This window comes from Ostrea edulis, chromosome 1 (assembly GCF_947568905.1).
Source record: "Ostrea edulis chromosome 1, xbOstEdul1.1, whole genome shotgun sequence".
NCBI lineage: Eukaryota > Metazoa > Mollusca > Bivalvia > Ostreida > Ostreidae > Ostrea > Ostrea edulis.
This window is the reverse complement of record NC_079164.1, coordinates 77,606,484-77,622,854: the sequence shown is the minus strand read 5'-3', so window position 1 is coordinate 77,622,854 and position 16,371 is coordinate 77,606,484. Positions and strand designations below refer to the sequence as shown.

The window sequence follows — 16,371 nt, the reverse complement described above, 5'->3', positions numbered from 1 at the left end:
AGCTAACAAAGGAGCACAATTCGTGCCCATGGGAATTCCAACAGACTGTTGGAAGACCTGATCACCAAAGACCACGAAGATATTGTCAATGAGGAACTCTAGAATATTTTTTATTTCAACTTCAGAGTACTTGTGCGTGGAATCAGAGTGGTGTTTAACAAAGTAAGTTTTTGAATGACTGATCACTAGATATGAATATTTCCGTTTTTGTTGAAGAAGCAACTGTCTATGATGTCTAAAAGTCTAGTCTTTAATTTATCGTGAGGAATGGTCGTGTATAGTGTTGAAAAGTCATAGGTTTTAATGCTATTGATTTGGGGAAAATTCTGTGATTTCATGTTTACTAAAAGTTCTTTAGAATTTTTTAGAATCCACATTTGATTAACACCACTTCTGGCATATGTAGTCGCACAGTAAGTTTGAAGTTTCTCCTTCACAGCTGTTATCATTTTCGTGAGGAACAAAGATAGGGGCTTGGTAGAGCACTTACTGGATCCAGCAATGTATCTTTGTTTGTAAGGGTTTTTATGTAGTTTAGGAATCCAGTATAGGTACGGTAACTCATATTCATTCGACATGATTACCAAAAGTGGAATTAATGCCAAGTTAGTTTAAAATACAGTTGTAATAATGAGCCTTACAAACAAAGACAATGTTGTTACTAGTTTTGTCAGCTGGAACCAAAACATATTCCTCATGTAACCTATCTAATTCTTTTATCACTTCTGGTTTACTAAACACAGAAGGATAGATGGTACGTACTTTTGTTTTCATGTGTCTAATGCGGGATTTTAATATCCCTCTTATGCTTTTAACCTATATTTTGATTGCTATTTTAAGAAAAACACATACACAAATATAAAAGCTTTCTATATACATTTTCTTTATTATTATTTTTCACTGAATCATCAATAAAAACCAAAGAAGCAAACTTTAGAGTTTTCAAAAATTCCTATAGCCACCTAATTAGTGATCCTATATTGTACGTCTTAATTCTATGTAAGAATCAAAGAAATTAGATAGGGTCCGGCCACTCAATGTCACAGATTTCTTTCATTTTCACAGTATCAACCTCATTTGCACTATCTTACATAATTTTAAACTTTAAACCAAATTTCTACTATCCGTTACCATGGAAACCAACAGCAGTCTATGAAGACTAAATTTAACTGCAACATCTAGCCTGTTTTATCCATTTTTGACCGTGAAGTATACAAAAACTTAAAGTTAAAAACAAACACTCTCAATAAATCTTGTTTTCTTATACCATTGCCTCTTTATTTATGCAACTTATAACCCTTCATGGGTAGAGAGTGTGTTACTGGCCCATATATCAATGTACATGTATTACAAATTGGCTCTTTGCCAAAAGTGGTTTTTTTGGTGTATTTCAACAATAAATATAAATAATTTGGAAAATACATTCAGCATAATCAACTGTCATAAAAACAAATTCATATTAAAGACCTTTAATGCATATAAATAGATTAATGGTGAAACGTATCAGATTTGAGCTATTGTAGTATGAAAAATGTAGGTTTGGGCATTTGCCAAAATTTATAATATTTGGGTATTTCAATGATAAATTTAAATAATTTGGAAAGCACATTCAGCATAATCAACTGTCATAAAAAAAATTCTAACTTAGTGTACATGTGAATGTGTAAATTAAAGATGCGGGGTTTTTTTTTTTTGGTCGATTCAGTTGCAGTTGGTGTAATATAAACAATGGAAAGATGAAGACAGCTAACAATGATCAATCTCGTAAATCCTAATGATTGATATTTTTATGGTTTAACGCCGTTTTTGGACATACTTCAGCCATTATACAAAAGCTAACAAAATGAAATACGATCGGATTTAGATAGTTTTGGAGTTTCCCTGACGGCTTCCAGTGAGCCTACTCATTTTTTTGGAAAACCAGAGAAACTATCGTTTTCGTGTATGGGGATATAAAGAATTTAAAAATTGAAAGTATGGCAAGTACATACCCCTGGAAACACCAGAGGTAGGATCAGGTACCTATAGCTAGAAAAAGTAAGCATCCTCTGTTGACCGGTCACATCTGCCGTAAGTATAGTACGGAGTAATTCGAATTCAAAAGCAGTATGTAAAGGGTGGCCTATGGTATGCCATGATATGTATAGCGTGAAAGGTGAAGATAATGAACAGTGGTGATCAATCTCGTAACTCCTATCAGCAATACAAAACCGTGAGTTGGGCAAACATGGACCCCTGGATATACCAGAGGTGGGATCATGTGCCTAGCCGTGTAAGAGGAGGATTTCTACCCCTTTTTATCTGGTCCAGAACCAGTTCCAAGATCGCGCTTCCAATAAAGATGAAGGGCCTTCGAAAAGATTGCAGTACTTCCGTGTTCGCATAGATGATCGTCCTTCATTTTCCACCAAGATGACGGTCCTTAACTTTTCGATAAGGGCTAAAAGTAGTAAACCCACCTGCCTTCGGGCAGCAGGTCTACATTATGTCCTGGTAAAGGGTGATGGTTACTTTTGACCGCCAAATGAGGCGGCGGAAAACGTGAAAGGGCCACTATCTTGGCCGAAATTTGTCATTTAGTGGAAGCAAAAGTATTGCCATTTTGAAGGAAACCAAAGTGCCGTCAACTTGGTAAGTCGTCATTTTGAGCGGAAACATCGCCATCTTGGGCGAAAACAGAAGTGTCGACATCTTGGCGGAAGCGGCGTCTTCTTGGTTGGCCGCCCTCTTGAGAAGAATCTCCGCCATTTAAGACGGAAAGGCTGTCATCATGGGTGGAAACGGAAATGTCGCGATTTTGGCGGAAACAGAAGGGCGGCCATCTTCGTAGACCGTCATATTAACCGAAACGGAATTGCCTCCTTATCGGACTCGATTTTGGGGTGGTCAAAATCCTCCTAAACTTCACTTTAGCATGATAATAGGAAAAGTTGATTTTCCCACAAATCTAGCGATAGTCATCTCAATACTGACAGCAAAAATCACAATTAATTGTATAGGTATGCTGATATTGTTATATGCCATCATTGAGAATTGACAAATGCGTAAATAAACACATTTGAATGAAAATATGATACGTTAAACGTTACAAATTTAAGAAAAGAGAGAATTCCTGCTTTTGGGGTGAGGGTTTAATTCATGTTATATGCAAAAACAAGAGTCAAATTAGTGTTTGTTCAGAGCAAGTTATCATTTTCCAATGCATATTTTACTTAAGACACGTGTCGATACAGTTCCATTAGCTCCGTGGCTGATTGAAATCTATAATAAGCTAATAAAGGATATAACATAAGTGCAATGTATTCAAAGACACTGTGTCGTAATATGTGATCGTTCGACATATCCCACAAACCATACAGAAAGTCATTAAACCATACAGCCATGTTGTTACAAGCCAAAATAATGACAAATTGTTGTATGAGGTGAATAGTGGATATTTCATTTCCGATCAGGTCCATTCTTCTGCCAAACAAAATGATGATGATCTGATACAGAATGGATATCAGACTGATAGCAATGAGGGTTGTTAACAGACCATCCACTTCGGACTGATTGAAAATTTGCATTGACATATACGCCACAACCGCAACACCACTGACAAGAAGAGCGACTTCGTCGGCAGTTAAGTTGACATCTTTTACGCATAATTTCAGTTTCTTGAATATCAGATAATTAATTGCTAATATACAAATCAATACTGTTGTTTTTTGAGCCAAAATTAAGCTTAACCATATTCGGGACTGTATTTTGCTGTCGGGATAAACAACATTAAAAGGAGCACACACCAAAAGAGGAATATTCATTAATGCCACTACTATAACAATCTCTGCCAATCGCCTGGGGGTTCTCCAGGAAAATTTGATACACTGTGAATTCAATGTGCTAAAGAGATTTTCTGTGTCTGGTTTCATGCTGAAGGCAAGGGTTATTGCCAACGCAGTATACTGCAGTGCAACTGGGGGTTTAAACGCCTTATGTACAAGTATCAAATTGTCAACTACAGTTTGGCTGTATCCGATGCAATTGACAATAGCCGTGTTGTTTCCATCGAAGATCAGGTCTTTGTTTCCGTTGACACTAAGAGTCATCAAAATCAAAAACTCCATAAAGTTCGTAATTGCAATTACAGAGGCGACATATTTAATTCTCGGCTTGTTAGTGAATGTGTATCGACCCACATATAAGAAGAATATCAATTGTAAAATCACAAATGGTATGTTTGTAAAACAGTCTACAGCTAAGATAGTCGTCAATTTCCAAGGAATAAGATCTCTGCATTGAAGATAAAACGTCTCATAAATCACAGCAAAGACAATTTTTCCTAATCCAAAAACCCATAGAAATCCCAGTTTGGTTTTGATTATCAAGGAAGAAGACTTTTCACTGACCCATTCGCTCTCAGCTTTGTGGATTGATACGATGGCAAAAACTATAGTTGTTGCTGCAAGGAATCTAAGCGTTAAGTTAATTCCAATGACGACGTCAACCGCACCGACATCAGATTCTTCTCTCTGCCCATACACGATGATAGGCACCACCAGTATCCCCAGCACGAGGGACATCAGTAGGTACATGTAGGATTCTCTCTCGCCGCTTTCCACACCAACAAGATGGCCACGGGGATGATCACCTTCCTCCATTTTGTTTAAACATTACGTTTGAAAAATAAAAGCTTACTTCCTTATAAGTTGTGCATCATTGTGATGACTAAAACACATAACGTATGATAAACAACCAGCATTATTTAATCGAGAATGTTGAAATTGCAACAAGGAAGTTCTCAACTAAAATAAGGAAGAAGTTGAAACTTTGAATATGGATTTTCCTTGGGACCATTCATTACATAGAATGACAAATCTAAAGTTTATTCGTGTGCTGAATACATGTACCTGGAATGTGCAGGAGCCCGCCAGACGAATCCATACCCTAGACAGCCCCAGTTTCATCGAAATGTTGTGTTTAAGTCGTTCTACTTAGATCACTACCAACCAGTCTCGTGGAGGAAAATAGGGGTCACTGGGTGATTTAGCGCCGAGGAACTGTATTACCCATTTTGTGTCGGAGCTGGAGGAGGTTAAGTGTGCTGAAGCTCCCTGAGCCGCCTTTAGGGACACATGTCCTAGTTCCATTCTTAGGCGTGATGATTAAAGAGGTTCGAACCTGAGTTTTATACTATACTATATTAGGAAGTATATTTTTAATTCCAACATTGAAGGAAAATTCTAAAACCAAATAAAAAAGATATGTTGCTACAACAGAGATGCCTCCTTGGTGCAAAATTGAAAAAGGGTTATACACATGTATCATTAATTGATAGTAGTGCCAAACCAATTCAAATTATTGAGCGGACGATGTCCAGAGTAGATTGGCCCTTGGGTCTCTGACAATGTGACCTTAAAATCAATAGGGGTAATTTATTCCTTATTATATACTGAGGAGCTCCTTGGCGTAGCGGTTAGAACATCGCGCTCAAAATCACACGGCATCTCACTTCTGCTCGGCGCGAGTTCGAATCCTGCTCGCGCTGGTAAGTGAGAAAGTTTTCCAGTTTACTTGAGGAAGGTCGGTGGTCTCTTCCCAGGTACATTGTATCTGGGTTCTCTCTTCCACCAATAAAAACTGGGCGCCACCATATAATTGTTGAGTGAGGTGGAAAACATCAATCAATCCTTATTATATACCCGTGTACGAAGTTTGGTGTCAATTAAGCAAATGACTTTTAAAATATAGGAGACAATATATTACTTTATCCAATTTGAACCCAAAATTTATACTTTTTTAAATAGATAAAACTTCGATGTACCTAAATGTCGAGTTAAACGCCATAGCAAGAGTTTTTTCTTCTCATGTAGAAAACAAAACCAAGTGCATGTAGGATGATAAAAAGAAGCAGAATTTGTGCCCAGAGGAGTTTGAAAGACCACCGGGATTCGTAAAAACACTTAAGATTTACACCAAAAGTTACTCATAAGTAGGAAATAGATTGTAAGTGAAGAAATTATTCTAATGAGTATTTCAGGAGCACATTAAATCTCACTTTCACCTGTGTATAGCACGTAACACTGAAGTAAAAACTTCGTTAAAACATAGGCGGAAACCGAGTTTATTGAAATTATTTTTGTCCTGACTAAACACGGTTGATATTGATATTTCTTTCAAAGATTTTTTTCCTAAGTATAGAATAATATTGAATATTTATTGACGTTTCGAAACTGATTGAAAATTTTTGTTTTAAAATGATCACTATTTACACTTTTGGACAAAATTAAACATCTCGTCTGACTCCATGTACGTGTAGGTCAAATTGTAGGTCGCAAGAGGGAAAGAGTTATAATCGAGTCCTTATCCATATGTAAACAATTCTGTAGCAATTTAGTTAAGCATTCCAGTCACCCCTTATCTACATTGTATACATCTGAATTGTTTACCAGGAAGTTTTTTTTCAAAGCACAGTAGATGTTTATATACATTTCTTTTTTATCTTTTTAAAAGCCGTTTTTTTAAAACAGAATTTCCACAGAAAATAGTACATGGCTTCAGATCACTGATTAAACAGTGATTAAATTTCAATTATCTTTCTGAAAGACGTTTTCGAAAAACAATTCCCCAAGTAGACGAGTTAATTTCCTATTTTTATTCCCCGTAATCCACAACATCCCAGTCGATTACAACTTGTGCATACAACTATTAATTTGAAATATCTATATCCTGGTTGGTAGGTGAAGATAACGAACAGTGATCAATATTATAACTCCTATAAGCAATGGAAAATAGACAGTTGTGCCAACACGGACCCCTGGACACACCAGAGGTGGGATCAGGTGCCTAGGAGAAGTAAGGATCCCCAGTCGACCGGTCACATCCGCCGTGAGCCCTATAGCCTGATCAGGTAAACGGAGTTATCCGTAGTCAAAATCAGTGTGCCAAGAACGGCCTAACAATCGGTATGAAACACGTCAGACAGCATTTGATCCAATGATAGGTTGTATTGACGAACTATATCGTTATAATGACCATAGAATTTGCGAAATGCTGACTTCAATCGAGACTGTTGAAACCCCTGTACCATCAACTTGTCTGTCAGTAGCCTGCCTCGATTTAAAAACGGACTATACGCAGAACAAGCTCTTGCATATCGAATCAGTTGAGAGATTCAAACACCATATGCAGGTGATAATGGAATATTGCTACATAAATATATCTAAGAGGAACAAAGACTTGCTCACCTTAACAATGTTATTCATACATAAAGATTTGTTACAATTTCTCGATAAAATTTCTAAAGTTAAAACATTTCTTAATTATCAAAATCTTAATACTGTACAAGTATATGATAAGGTACTTTCAAGTTATTCTTAATCAATGCTTTATTCTCATAACTGTACAGTTATACATTACAGAGAGGATGTTGGAAAATACAGAATACTGCATATACAACATGTGCAGGAATAAATATTTTTATATTACTATGTATAAAGTGGAGAAACATTGATTCAACAAATGAGCATTACCACGAGACCAAGTTTTATCCTAATGAAAATATTAATGCTACGTAAGGTCCACATTTTTCTTTACAGCAAATAGAAATTTACAAAAACTTTTAAGCAGTGCAAGATCTGTTGATGTAAATAGTTTGTGGAGTTTTATAATATTTAGATTAATAAAATTTTAACTAACAATTACATCATCCGAACTTAAATGTCATTTACTTTCCGTAGCTGCCATGTATAAAAAGGACGTTGTCGCAGATCTTGTCGACAGAGCAAACAGGAATAGAAAACAACGTGTGCATATAGCTATTTAATTGTAAAATATTCATGTCAATAGTTCACATCCATGTCAATAGGTTACGCCAGTTTGGAACATTTCCACAAACTCATGCAGAAGTACAGTGACCTAATAAGATGAAAAAAGTGTATAATATGTTTCGTCTCGAAACATCTTGTCTCCAGGAATATATTTCTATGTACTTTCGCAATAAATCATGAACTTTACCTCTTTCTCCCAGTGGAACTTCATAGAGACCATCACCGTGACAATGCAGCCCTGTACTACAGGGGCATGCGTATACAACTTCTTCTGGCCTCGTTTGCAAGTGTACATACCTCATAAGACAACCTAGTAAAAGTACATTTAAGTAAGAAAGTGTTGTTTCGTGTATTACTATTAAGTCGTAAATTGGCAATTTTAATTTAGAAAAGTCAATGCCGAGCAGTGACCAATCTCATAACTCCTATAAAGGTGAAGATAACGAACAGTGACCAATCTCATAACTCCTATAAAGGTGAAGATAACGAACAGTGACCAATCTCATAACTCCTATCAAGGTGAAGATAACGAACAGTGACCAATCTCATAACTCCTATCAAGGTGAAGATAACGAACAGTGATCAATCTCATAACTCCTATAAGGAATACAACATTAAGAGCAGGGCAAACACGGACCCCTGGATATACCAGGTGGAATCGGGTGTCTAGGAGGAAGAAGCATTGTTACGGCACGTTTGGTCGTTTTGGCACGTTTGGTCGCCGGCGACCATTCGTGCCGCACGTATCGTCGTCGGGCGACAGAACGTGCCGTGAGGGTGGACACGATTGGTCGCCAATTTTAGGTCATACCCGAGCACGAATGGTCGCCACCCAAGCCCCAACTCCAAAACCCCAACTTTGCTTTTCTCCTCTTCCAGCACCTATTCCCCTTCCTTCTCTTTCTCCCTTTTAATCCTCCTCCACCTTCTTCTCCAAATTCGTCATCAATTTCTTCCGGTTTGATCAAACCGAACGAGTCTTTTGAATTGGCAGGTAATAGTTATAAGGAGGATATGGCGCTTTCTAAGAACCTTCGATTAACAATCAGATGCTAATGGACCCTCCCTAGAAAAATCACAGCACATCTTATTCCGATTCGAAACAGCTCTTCAAACCTTCGACATGTTTTAAGCGTGCAGGGAATAGGCCTAATTTTGCATTTCATAAATGTGGCGTAAAAGGGTAGACCTACAAGAGGAGAGAATGCACAAAACATGGCATGGATATACATGTACCCACAAAACTAGTATTCCTCCATAGACGCCTACTCTTTAACAAGTCTGAGCTATCCCTGCGCTGTCCCTACAATCATCCCATACAATCTTTCTTTCTCGAGCTCTTTCACACACACACACAGTCTCCGTCTCTATCTCTTCCACGCCAAATTCAATAACAGAAAAAGACAACTGTGTTTCTGCCAAATACATTTAAAAATAGTGGCTCTATTTTGAGAGAGCCAATTTCATGTATGTAAAGTGATTCATACCTATGAAGTTGCAAATTTATAGATTTGCTTACTCCGCTTGTTCACTTTGATGCGTACTTTGTTAAAGTACCAATTTTGTAGCTATTTCGTACATTCTACTTCATGCTTATCGCTAGTACAGTAGTTGGCTTAAATTCCTTTTTTTTTATTTCGTTCATCATGGTAGTACTGATGGATTTCTTTTTTATATTAAGTTAACATGGTATGTGGTAAAGTGCTGTTTATGAATATTATGTTCACTAAAATTAAAACTGTGCACGCAGTGTTGTTTATACCGAATCTAAAGATTTCATTTTCTTATCAAACCATGACAAATGGTAGTACTTGCTTTGTATTTCACTCTGTGTGCTCATGTGTATTTGTATGCGTGTTTGCGCACTCATACTTGGCAGGTTGTATGTCATGCCATATTTATATTTACTCCTTTATCAATGTATCTTATATAATCTATGAGATATCTTCTATTTTGAATAAGATATCTAATAAATTTCATAAGATGTCTCATATAATTTACAGTTAATAATATATCTCATAAAATAATTAAGATATTTTAAACTATATAAGATATCTCATAAACTTTATAGGATATCTTGTATATTAAACAAGATATCTTATAAAGTTGATGAGATACCTTATAAAAAGATAGAAGATATCTTAGAAATTTATCTTTGTAATCTATCTTATAAAACATCTAATATATCTCATATGTTTTATAAGAAGATATATCATAAATGAATTCTTATAAGATATCTCATCAACTTTATGAAATATATTATAAAACATACGGGATATCAAATATGTTTTATAAGATATATTATACATATTGTAAAAGTAAATTCATATTGTTTTGGGTCAGGATGACCCAGCAGCAGAATTTACTAACAAAGGCAGTCAAACAAGTAATGACATTAATTTGCAATTATTGGAAGAAAATTATAATGATAACAAAGTACTAACGTACAATAGGTGACCAATAAACAATGTCCGTGCCGAGCTGAATCTGTATACAAAACAAATCACAAATCAGCTGATAATTTCCACCGAAATTCCTACATCCTAGTCCCAGTTATAGAATAATCCAAAATAACTAAAGTGCTTGTCTAACCAGAGCTAAATTCCCATTGTATTCATAATCAGAATAAATTTTCTGGTACATTCTTGAAAGACACAGTTCGTCATCTTTCTACTACATGATAAACATCGAACGCTAGAACAATCTAGGTCACATGTGTCACTCAAGTGCAAGTATTACACAACAATGTAAAACTTATATGTACCAATTTTGATGCACCAGATGTGCATTTCGACAAATAATGTCTCTTCAGTGATGCTTAACCGAAATGTTTGAAATCCGAAATAACTATGAAGTTTTAGATCTAAATATAGCCAAAAACAGCGTGCCAAACAAGTGGAGCCAAATTCGTCCAAGGATAAGAGCTATGCATGAGGGAGATAATCCTTAATTTTGAAATGAATTTCTAAATTTTATAACAGCAATTAAATATACATCCGTATTTTCAAGCTAGTAACGAAGTACTTAGCTACTGGGCTGTAGAGACCCTCGGGGACTAACAGTCCACCAGCAGAGGCCTCGACCCAGGGGTCATAATGTAAAACTTATACGGTACCAATTTTGATGCACCAGATGCGCATTTCGACAAATAATGTCTCTTCAGTGATGCTTAACCGAAATGTTTGAAATCCGAAATAACTATGAAGTTTTAGATCTAAATACAGCCAAAAACAGCGTGCCAAACAAGTGGAGCCAAATTCGTCCAAGGATAAGAGTTATGCATGAGGGAGATCATCCTTAATTTTGAAATGAATTTCTAAATATATGATACTTTATATAGTTTATAAGATATCTTATAAGAAATCATTTATGAGACATCTTATAAAAATATAAGATATCTTATAAAAATATAAGATATCCTATAAAGTTTAAGAAATATCTTATAAAACTTATAAGATATCTTATATGTTTTAAAAGATATCTTATAAAGTATATGACATATATTATAAATTTTCTTTTATAAGATACCTTAAAAAAGTTATAAAATATCTTATAAGAGTTAATGAGATATCTTAAATCAAGAAAGTTAATAAGACATCTTATAAAGTTTATCAGATATATTATATACTATATAAGACATCTCGTATAAAAAACATCTTAAGATATTTTGTGTCTTTAATAAGATGTCTTATAAGGTTTATGAGATATCTTCCAAGAGGAATACATGCGTATAAAAAACATCTTAAGATATTTTGTGTCTTTAATAAGATGTCTTATAAGGTTTATGAGATATCTTCCAAGAGGAATACATGTAAAAACGGCGTGCCATAAGGATGGTATGTAAGATTATTGTGTTGCTAAAATGTTGCAACTCGTGTGTTTGCAAAATATATTCCCATCAATTTTCATCCAAAAATGCCTAGATTTTTTGTTTGTTGGCTTTGTATCATACTTGACTTGTGTCACAAAAGTGTGTACGTATGTGCGTTTGTAATGTAAAACAAATTTATTACACATGAATGCACACACACACACACATACGCACGCATATATATATATATACGCATGCACGTATACGCACATGCATATACACATACACGCACGCACACTCACATCGTCACTCAAATACACACAGACACGCACGAACGAACACATATACACATGAACACACACACCCCTTTTGCAAAACAAAAGCAAAGTTGGGGTTTGGAACAGGACAGGGCGTGGGTGGCGACCATTCATGCTCGGGTATGGCCTAAAATTGACGACCATTCGTGTCCACCTTCACGACACATTCGGGCGACGATACGTGCGGCATGTTTGGTCGCTGGCGACGAAACGTGCCGCACGAATGGTCGTCGGCGACCAAACGTGCCGCACGTATCGTCGCCGGGTGACCGAACGTGCCAAGGCGACCAAACGTGCCGTAACAAAGCATCCCCTGTCGACCGGTCACACCCGCCGTGAACCCTGTTTCTTGATCAGGTAAATGGAGTAATCCGTAATCAAAATCAATGTTTAAAGAACAGCCTACAATGTAATAATAGGTATGAAACACGTCAGACAGCATTTCACACAATAACAGGTTGTATTGGCAAACTATATCGTTATAACAACCATAAAACTTGCGAACTGTTGAAACCACTGTAACGTTAACTTGCTTGTAAGTAGCATGCCTTGATTTAAAAATGATCATACGCAGAACAAGCTCTTGCGTATCGAATCAGAAGAGAGACATGAACACCATATGCAGGTGATAATGGTTGGATGGTTATATATTGTTTAACTTTCCACTCGAGAATCTTGCACACATATGGAGACATCGCCATTGCCAATGAAGGGCTACAAAATTTAGGCCTATGCTCGGCGCTTACGGTCTTTGAAAAGGAACGGATCTTTATCGTGACACGGGAACTCGGTTTTTGTGCTGTCATCCCAAAGACCACATCATTTTGTCGCCTCTTACGACAAGGAAGGGGTACTGAGGACCTATTCTAACCCGGATCCACACGGAAATAGGTGATGATGGAATGTTACTACATAAATATGAAAAGTTGACGTTGGAAAAGCTGAAGTCACCCCGTTTGTCATAAAGTTTAATTGTTAGTTTGCCTTTAGCATCAGTATTCAATAAAATATCGAAGTACGAAGCTGATGTGGAAGACTATATAGTGTCTTTTATTAAGAGTTTAGTGGCATATATCGAATCGACATATGGATGAAAAGCATTATTGTTAAGAGATACAACATCGTTAATATATCTAAATGTCGAAGCTTTTGAATAAATTCTGCCTAATAAGAATATAAAAACAGGTCAGTTAACAATGGAACATAATTCGTGCTTATGGGAATTCCAACAGACTGTTGGATGACCTGATCACCAAATACTACGAAGATATTGCCAATGAAGAATTTTTTTAATATCAACTTCAGAGTACTTGTGCGTGGAATCAGAGTGGTGTTTAACAAAGTAATTTTTTGAATGACTGGTCACTAGATATGAATATTTCACTTTTCCTTTTTTGTTGAAGAAGCAACACTCTGTGGTGTCCAAAAGTCTAGTCGTTAATTAATGTGAGGAATGGTCGTGTAAAGTGTTTAAATCATACGTTCTGATGTTGATTTCAGAACAGTTTTGTGAATTCAAATTTACTAGAATTTCTTCAGAACTGAATTCAGATCAATGCACAATCTCTAATCTATTGATAGATTCAAGCAGTATTTTGTGATATATTTCAATCGCTCGGAAAAATAATACTGCTAGAAAAACTAACCAGTGTACATCGTGAAAGTTTGGTTGATGCTGTTATAGATGAAAGGTGAAGATAACGAACAGTGGTCAATCTTATAACTCTTATAAGCAACACAAAATAGATAGTTGTGGAAACACGAACCCCTGGATATACCAGAGGTGAGATCAGGTGCCTAGGAGGAGTAAACATCCCCTGTCGACCGGCCACACCCGCCGTGAGCCATATATCTTGATCAGGTAAACGGAATTATCCGTAGTCAAAATCAGTGTGTCATGAACGGTCTAACAATCGGTATGAAACACGTCAGACAGCATTTGACCCAATGATTCATGTAGGTTGCAATTGTATTGGCAAACTAAATCGTTATAACGACCATAGAATTTGCGAAATGCTGACTTCAATCGAGACTGTTGAAACCCCCTGTACCATCAACTTTTGTTTGTCAGTAGCTTGTCTCGATTTAAAAACTGACCATAAACAGAACAAGCTCTAGCGTATCGAATCAGCTGAGAAATATAAACACCATATGCAGGTAAGATAAGATGAAATACAAAGAAATCCGTGCCACCCGTGCTGAAATCTCGAACAATTCTCCCAAAAATTACATTTCGTTTTTAAAGACTGAATCAGGACCAAGTGTCAAGCAGTGATATGTAAGGGGGAAAGATTCACAGACACCTATGATAGTTTGGATCATAGAGGCTCACTTCAACATTTTACTCAAATACACTTAAAAGTAATAAAGCGTCTCACTATTTCCGTCTTTTGCCATTGGAACGCAATGTCCCACATGGATTCTATCCAAAAACCTCCTCCCACGAGGGGGGTTGTTTGACACGCAGCATTCGCTGTCACCGCAATCGGACCCTCTGCTGCACATCTTCAGTGCTGCTTCCTGAATCATTAGAAATAAATATGTATCAGACAAATACCTGGGTTTGCCTGAATTGGGGTAAGAAATTCAACTTTAAACTTATATTCAATGCTGCATATTCTATGTAATAGCTTGTTGCAGTGCACAAACATTCTGTTTAGTGGTACATGCACTGACCCAGGGCCCAGCTAAACGTCGACAAAAATAATATACATTTTCTGAATTCGTTTCTGCTTATCTTGGGAAGTATACCAAATTTCGGGATGAACATTGGTAGTAATGTAGTTTGATTATGTGATTGTATCATAATACAGAGTAGACTTTTTGGTTTATTGTTTTTTCATCGGCAAACTTGGGTACCCTATATTTAGAGTTCTATACCTTTACTCTTTAATAGTAAATTCGAACTCAAGCAATATAATTGTCTGTGATCATAGGTAATAAGCACAACTACCCACCTTCATAATGACAAATGCATAATTTGAAATGTCTTCAATGGCACTGATAGTTATAGAATTGCAAAACCATTATAGACAAATTTAAAGAACATATATCGAATCATCTCCAGCTCCAAATTTGTTTGAAAAATGATCAACACAAAGGTGTTTGAAAAATTGTAGCAAATCTAATTTGTCGATTCTTTGAAATATATTTACTTTTAATTGTTTTTGCCTTTGATATTTCCTCATGAATGTGCTGTATCTGTAAACAATGCGCGTATGAATCTTAATGAATGTAGTACGTCTATTTTAACGACTGGGAATTCCGACAGAAATGAAAGTTGAATGTAAATATAAGAAATAAATTTAATGTTTTGAAATATACGAGGATAAGAACTGCAACCCTTCACTACGACACGCTTTTCATGAAGCCTTAACCAGCTTCATAAACTACACTAAAGTGTCGCAGTTCATACCCTCATGTATTTTCAAAACTGAAATATGTTTCTTCCAAGAAATAAACACCGGTTTGGAATTTTCCAATACTTTTCAATGATTGCTGATTTTGACGTCCTTGATGAAATTTCGCAGTCAGCTCTCAACATTTTTTAATTGCTACATGTATATCATTTGTGAAAAATACTGTACATCTTATGCGCATGTGCCATACCTTAACAGCTCTATGATTGCGCTTTTTCCACTTCATTTACATTATTTATGAATTTATACTTTTTCAAGTAGCAATGGATAGGATGGGATATCATTTTGAGACCTGTCGGTAATTTGGAACAGTGCCCGTTAAGACTATAACTCAATCTGACTAAAGTACAGACCTATATTATTATATATATATCTGTACTTTAGTCAGATTGGATTATAACTAGGAACTCTCATAATTGTATATCTTATCTATCCTGATTGGCTACTGGGCAGGCATTGGGTTTTATACACCTTAACTAGTACGTTTTCTCAGTAATTATTTGACGAATATCCACAAACTAATTCATATAATGAGCTTTCTACTTTTGAATTTCTCTCTGCAAACAATCAAATTAAAACAAAGATGTTCATTTTATCTCTGTGTCGCAGGTAGGGGTAATTTAGTGATTAATAAAAAAAAAATGTCAAAATATAGGAAAACTAAACCAAGTACTCACATTTGGAGGAAAGAATATCATAAATATTACAAGAAATATAAAGGTTTTCATTGTTCTGCTGATTCCTATAACAGTGGAGGATATTCCAAACTCTTATCAGAACTGTTATCAGCAAACGTTGTTCGTACCTACTACATGTGTATCTTAGAGGAGTCATGCATGTTTGCTTTGAATTATTGTGAAACAAACAAATTTTGGAATCATATAAAACTGTGCTGACAGGATTTGTTTGATTAATACATGTAAACACTTTAACCACACGCATTTTGTGTTGTACTTTACTGATTTATAAACACTTTTTTTACTATATCCCCCCCCCCCCAATACGGTATTCGAAAT

The 16,371-nt window shown here is 36.0% G+C and overlaps 2 protein-coding genes across 2 annotated transcripts; both read right to left on the bottom strand.

Annotated features, from left to right (window-relative positions):
* Window positions 1–3,116: 3,116 nt before the first annotated feature.
* LOC125680413 (uncharacterized) lies at window positions 3,117–4,713 on the bottom strand. The gene has a single exon (XM_048920000.2). It carries the CDS (start codon window positions 4,638–4,640, stop codon window positions 3,213–3,215), a length of 1,428 nt encoding a protein of 475 aa, XP_048775957.1. The 5' UTR covers window positions 4,641–4,713; the 3' UTR covers window positions 3,117–3,212.
* A 3,072-nt stretch (window positions 4,714–7,785) lies between these two features.
* On the bottom strand, window positions 7,786–16,167 carry LOC125664841 (prokineticin Bm8-f-like). Its single transcript, XM_048897641.2, has 4 exons — window positions 16,033–16,167; window positions 14,315–14,456; window positions 7,996–8,118; window positions 7,786–7,896 (listed from the first exon to the last, which is right to left on the bottom strand). Exons 1-4 carry the CDS (start codon window positions 16,081–16,083, stop codon window positions 7,877–7,879), a joined length of 336 nt encoding a protein of 111 aa, XP_048753598.1. The 5' UTR covers window positions 16,084–16,167; the 3' UTR covers window positions 7,786–7,876.
* Between the last annotated feature and the right edge of the window lie 204 nt (window positions 16,168–16,371).

Coding starts and splice junctions, on each gene's coding strand:
- LOC125680413 (XM_048920000.2), bottom strand. CDS start 4,640: ATGGAGGAAGGTGATCATCCCCGTGGCCATCTTGTTGGTGTGGAAAGC.
- LOC125664841 (XM_048897641.2), bottom strand. CDS start 16,083: ATGAAAACCTTTATATTTCTTGTAATATTTATGATATTCTTTCCTCCA. Junction 14,457..16,032: donor TGATATTCTTTCCTCCAAAT/GTGAGTACTTGG, acceptor CTAATGATTCAG/GAAGCAGCACTGAAGATGTG. Junction 8,119..14,314: donor AATGGCAAAAGACGGAAATA/GTGAGACGCTTT, acceptor TACTTTTACTAG/GTTGTCTTATGAGGTATGTA.